The sequence below is a fragment of the Diadema antillarum genome, unplaced genomic scaffold (genome assembly GCF_040938485.1).
Source record: "Diadema antillarum isolate AM-2024a unplaced genomic scaffold, OU_Dant_1.0 seq00000318_RagTag, whole genome shotgun sequence".
NCBI lineage: Eukaryota > Metazoa > Echinodermata > Echinoidea > Diadematoida > Diadematidae > Diadema > Diadema antillarum.
In genome coordinates this window covers 758,946-765,508 of record NW_027271337.1, presented here as the reverse complement: position 1 = coordinate 765,508, position 6,563 = coordinate 758,946, and the positions used below count along the sequence as shown (strand labels likewise).

Genomic DNA, 6,563 nt, shown 5'->3' with positions numbered 1-6,563 from the left:
GTATTGATTTTAATTAAAATCATACTGACAATAAGAATGAAACATATATTGGAGAAGAATGAGCCTGTTTGGTTATTAAAAGGTGCAGAGACTTTGTAGGTTCATAAAAATGAAACATACACTGTATTTAAACTATAAGGCCCGAATTCACGAAGGTGGTACAAATGAAACCATGGTTTAAACCATGGACAAAAACCATGGAGCGCCAAGTGTCGCACGGAATATTTCGTTACAAAATTGGTCATTTTGTCGACAAAATGACCGTTTCGTTAACGAAATTATCATTTCGTGGACGAAATGTTCATTTAGTTACAAAGTGTTGTCATTTCGTTACAAAATAATAATTTCATCGACGAAATGACTGATTTCGTAACGAAATATTCCATGCGACACTTGGCTCTCCATGGTTTAAACCATGGTTTCATTTGTACCACCTTCGTGAATTCGGGCCTAAGTGTCAGCATCACAAACAACTTTTTCAGTTGGAATTTAGAGTATAACTTAAACCGTAAGCACAGATGGCACAAGGAATACATGCAAAAGCTGGGGATATTCATACAAGGTTAATATCACAAATGTGTAATTACAGAACTTTGCAGGAAAAAAAGAGATAGATAGAGAGAAAAACATTGATGTAGAAAGAGCAGGGGTGAGGGATAGAGAGAAAGGCATACAGTTACAAACACACAAATCAGAATGGAAAGGCATAGACAAAACCAAAGGAATTGCATCTGATATAGGTCACTAACTGATCAAGCTATCTTATTCTGATATGTTTTTAATCATTTTCCTGGCACATGCAAGCTCTGGTAACTGTATTATGTTTGCTGTAAAAACATTTTTTTTTTTAATGTTTCCCTGCTACAAGGTTTATCCCCTTCCTTGGTCACTTGTGATTAAGGTGTTAGTTGTACATTCAAGGGCACAGTACCACATGAAATACGGAAATATTGATTTTCTGTGCAAGCAACAGCCATCTATGGTACAAGTGTATAACATACACCACATATAGTCCAGAATTCATTAAAAGTACTAGAAAAACAAACAAGTGATGATGTCACATCAAAAAAACAATTCCTAACATTCAGCACAAACAATTTGCAAATAAGAAGTTGCTTGTTTTATTTTTTTATCCCACGCAAATATGAAGGCATTGTACGACACTTTTCATTAACAGAACCCCCAGTGTGAGAACTGGAATATGCTTATATGCCTCAGCCCATCAATGCCACAGATGATATGTACATCACACTTCAAATCACACGGTCCATCTCCTTTTGCATCAACCATTCACACCGAGTCATTTCTACGCATGCTGCTTGTATGACAAAAATAGAATCTCAGTTTAGTGTGCTTTAATATTATTTGTTTCCTATTATCTATACTTGTTACTTCCCCTGTCGGCAGGTTCTTTGTTTTCTACAAATGCTCCAGTGCACAGACGTTGAAGGTCACTCCTACAGCGTGCGACGAGATTTTGACACCCTGCTATTATCGTAGTGCTTCATCATAATATGCATCGATCTACGGCTTCTGCTGTTTGAGAAATTACTACAGTACAATCATTTGAGTGTGTGTGTATATTACATATACTATAATTATACTAATATACACTGTATGTTTCTTATCTATTGCAAGCAGTCTACTCTTTTTGGCTAGTTTAGAATTTTTGGAAAAATTTAATCCAAGTTTATCTGGAGATAAAACTGAAATTCTGAGTAATATCAAATATCAAACTTCATCATATACTGCCTCTGAATTATATACCAATAAAAAAAAACACCCAAAGATTTATTAAAAGTTAAGTCTGACCAGCGGTGAGTGAAAGAAAAAGACCTGACATTCACGTAGAAAAAGGAAAATAAAAATTCAATCTTCTGTAAGTAGAATCAGAAGAAAAGATCTTAGACAGATGAATAAGTATATGACTAATACTTTTATAAATTAAACATTTTGTATATCCTGTACATATACATGCATAGAGAGGAGAAAGAAAGAGAGAGAGACAGTGTGAAGGAAAAGAGAGATAGATAAAGTATGATGCATAGATATGAAAAAAATAAAGGATAAAGAACACTGCCCAAAGAGAAAATATTGACATATGATGATACTGTCATGCTAACCATGATGCAGCATTAAAAAAATATCAAAAAAATCAGACACTGAACTATGTCAAGCTAGTTCATCGTGTGTACTCACTGAATACCCTTTTGATGAAAGGGGGCAAAATCTTAGGAATGGACAAACATTGCCTCATCTGCTATTCTTAGTACTAGTTCAACATCACCTAAAGGGCATTTAGCATGTAACTGGCAGATTTATTAGCAGCTTGTAGAACTGGGCAATTACAGACTGTTTCATTTACTCATGGTAATATCAGTACATACAGTTAGTCTGAGAAAACAGACACATGTTCATAAGCATGGGTCTACTGACCACTATTTTTTAGACATTAAATGCCAAGATAAGTCAAGGTACAAAACATTTCTCACAGATTCACTACAAGAGGATTTTTTTTTTTCTTCTTGCACAAGTGTGTTATGTTCAGCATTGTTGTTGGGTTTGTTTGTTTGTTTTTTTCATTTGTAATATTTAAACTGTCCATAGTGCCACTGAACAAGGGTGGTTGTGAATGGTAGACCTCTACTTAATTACTTCAGAAATAGGCCTACAACAAATCACATCATTGCTTGTTATCAAAAGACATGTCAATATTTGAGATATCTTTTTGCCACTTTTTGAAAAATGATAATAAATAAACGATAAATAGATAGAAACATGATTACACTTACTGCATATATTTTACACACTGCATTTGTACATTGTCCTTTTCCTAATAATCAAAACCTCCTAAAATCAAGGTTGACATGACAGAGCTCTATGATTTTCTCCAATAACGTTCTTCCTCTCATTATTATTTCATTCAAAAAAGAGGTCTGAAACCTAGACTAGTGATCCCATTCTGTCACCAAAAGCATCTAATTGAATCACAGACAACACACATTCGTACCACCTTGTCAAATCTTCTTGACCAAACCTCCTTGACCTTTTTCCCCTCTGCAATCATCAGCCCTGAATAGAGAGCTGTGACTAAGTCAATTAATTAATTCTCTGTTTAGCCACCTTCCGAGAACTATAGGTACAACTACCATTTATTGCAGACCCCTAGTAGGACACGGCTCAATATGGGAAACATAATCATGTCAAGGTAGAACAGAAAAAATGAATATGATTTAATTGTAAGAAATGCCATAAAAAATATGTATGAATATTCATGTTATCGAGAGATGTGATTTTGCAGTGTGGATAGGTAACAACTAGCATGTAGCAAAAAATAAAAAATAAAAAAAAAATCTGCAGGGTCACCTTGATAAATGTTCATTATCTATACATATATCATGGATGCATCTCCGTTTTACCAGCAATTCTGGGATGTGATTTTTGTGTCTGTTCTCAAATTTCCTGTATTAGCTATTATTCCCATTTTATTCATAGTTGTGGATCAAAACGATGCAATGAAATCTATGCTTTTGCTCAAAAAGAAACCATTATATGCAGGGATGCCAACCTTGAAAACAGCATTCCAGTATTCTGAGGTCTGAAAAGGCATATTTTGGTGGAAAAACAGTATTTTAACCTGTCTTGCAATAGATACATGTACTGTATTAAATACAAATTTAGAAAAACAATATTTATCATGAAATGCTTGGCATCACTGTTGTACTTGTATAAGAGCGACTCTCTGGAAAAGTGAATGGTTATCTTGCAGAGAGAGCTGTCATTACAATGTACCTTGGGTTTTTCTGCCTCTGTTTACACTAAAGATTAAATCTTCTAATGCCCATAGATAACAAGAACATACTTTGGTATTGGTGGAACTTATACTGGTATACAATATACATATCTCTACAACACTTTGAACTGAAATTACTAATTCTTTCACAAAGCTGATAGTTACATGTGAGCCTAAATACTCTGTTCAAATCTTATCTCATCAGATGGATAGGCCTGCATAAATCTTCTCATTTTACTGAAGTGACAGTAATAATGTGAACTTTTACAAGCTAAGAAAGACATTTTTCTCAGATGTGGATAAACTTGCTGCTTCAATTGTAGACAGAAATATACTCACCACCGCTTAGAATGTTCCCCTGTTTAGTCACAGCCTGGACTCCATCTCCATTTGGCGCGACCTCCGGAAAGATGATGTCTTTTTGATTGGGGTGCTAGTGGTGCTGCATGCGCTCTCCTTGCGCTCCGTCCAGATCGGTCCATCCCCCTGTCCGGAAGGATTCTGCTGCCTCATCTCCTCATCTGTCTCCCGCGCACTCATCCCTTGGAAGGAGGGTACCTCCTGCGTATGGTGGAAGCGCTCAAAATCCACATAGTGTGTGCCCTCGTTCTCAAAAATGATGTTCTCGAAATCGTGGCCCCAGGCAATTTCATCTGGGAGGTAGGAAGTTCTCGCTTGCGTCGTGGTCCCTGTGGACGCCACGATCCCTTCCAGGATGGCCACTATTTCAAACTCGGCGCCATCGAGGCCTTCTTTCGATAGGTTGTATAGGGGACTCCTCTTGTCTATTACATGGCAGATTGCAAGCGGCCACACCAGGAAGACTCTGTCCATGCCAAACTCATGGCCAATGTTGAGGTCAAAGATCTTGTAAGGCAACCAGGCACCTTCCTGCGTGACATAGTGTTTGATTAGCTGAAGGCGCATGTGGCCCTCAACGATGGGACTGTTGGCGCGAAGGTCCCCGACTCTGAAGAGGAAGCAGAGCTGCCCATCCTGCTTGGTGATACAGGCAGTCTTGCTAAAAATCAGGGTATTTGCTCTCATCTTTGGACGGGAGAATTTGGCAATGAAGGCTCCGATGATGAAGGCCTCCAAGAAATTGGCAAGCAGGACTTGGATGACAAGGATTATGATGGCTTCAATGCACTCCTCCGTCGGACACCGGAATCCAAAACCTATCGTCGTCTGTGCCTCGATGCTGTACAGAAGGGCAGACCTCCAGTTGTAAAAGTTTCTAAAGCAAGGAGTGTGCTCTGCGTTGTTCAAGTGATCAAAGTCACCCCTTCCCCAGGCAATGGCATAATATATTCCAGCAAAAATGAGCCAGCTAACGAGAAATCCAAGACACACCATGATGATGTTGTACCGCCACGGCATATCCACAGATGTGGTGAAGACATCCTTGACAAACTTGATCCACCAGTGGGTCACCTTGGTGTCAAACTCCACATTGAGGTGACCACTCTTCTCCACGAGGCGGCGGCGCTTGGTCAGCACCTGTCGGACCGAGACTTCCGTGGAAGAGTGGAAGGACTTGACGGATCCCGCCCCAACGTGGTTCGACCCGACATGGTTCTGACCCTGGCTTTGCAGGACCAGAGCCCTAGAGTCAGTGTGGTTGGAGCCGTACTCACTGGTGAAGCTAGTGTTGCCCGAGTCAGCCATGATGACTGACTCCCCATGTGAGGGCCTCTGTCCGTTAGGTCTTGTACCCATTCAGCGTCCAATCAATAATCCTCCTTTGTCCTTTAAATTTGAAATCCCTCCGTGAACTATCCAAAAACACATGCACTTGCAAGGCAGTTACGTAAAACTCTTGCAAGCCCCTGAAATCAAATCAGAAAGAAATTACACACTGGATACTGTATAAAAGCATTATATCTTGCAACATTAATTTAACATTTTCTTTTTGCCATCTAGATGAGTTTTATGTTCTCAGAGCTTCAACTAACTTGCAGCAGTCACAACAGGAACTACGGCCAGTAGTTATGTCACATCAAGAAAGAATGCATGTTATTGACCGAGACTTAAGACATCTTCACAAACAAAAACATAGTAAATCTTGAATACTCACAACAAACTCTGGGACAGAATATATTCACATAGTATTATCCACAGTAATGTACATCCAATAGAGAGAGAACTGGAAACTTGCTGCGATTTTCTCACAAAAAAGTCTGGAGCAGAAGATGCCAGCAGTGGTGTAAAACTCTGATACACAACTCCACGTCAAACGTGTGTGAGAATCAACAATTGTGAGATGACAGGGAAGGGTCTATATGTGACTGGAGGGAGGTTTTCATGCTCCGATGCTCAGGGATAATCACAAAAGGAAGCCCCTCCAAGAACCCCTCTTATAACCCTTCCAAGGAGATTTGGAACTTTTACCAGATCCACAGCAAATTGGAAGTAAAGAGATTATGATTCCAAGGCTATGGACATCAAGAGATGTGGAAGAAAACGTGGTTTGGAATTAAACGAAGTTAGCTCCTCAAGAAGGCTGCTCTGGCCGACACCCCTCCAGACGAGAGTGGGGCAGGCGACAAACTGTTTGAACGTAATGAATTTTTTATTTGCTCTCATTGTCTCCCCCATTCGGGGGGCTGCAAAGCTAGAAGCTTCCCTACCACAGCGGCATTTGCATAACAAATGTGGTATTGATTGTGATGATCAAAGGCCCAAATTAAAAAGAAGAGGCGCCGATGGGATGCAGCCAGGCCTATCTTATTACTTTCTCCGCTGGTTAAAAACTTGGCCCAACACAGCC

At 39.4% G+C, this 6,563-nt stretch overlaps 1 protein-coding gene across 1 annotated transcript; it reads right to left on the bottom strand.

The window, feature by feature from the left end:
- Positions 1-4,159: 4,159 nt before the first annotated feature.
- Positions 4,160-5,512, bottom strand: LOC139730495 (G protein-activated inward rectifier potassium channel 3-like). The gene has a single exon (XM_071641335.1). The coding sequence runs from the start codon at positions 5,510-5,512 to the stop codon at positions 4,160-4,162; it is 1,353 nt and encodes a 450-aa protein (XP_071497436.1).
- Between the last annotated feature and the right edge of the window lie 1,051 nt (positions 5,513-6,563).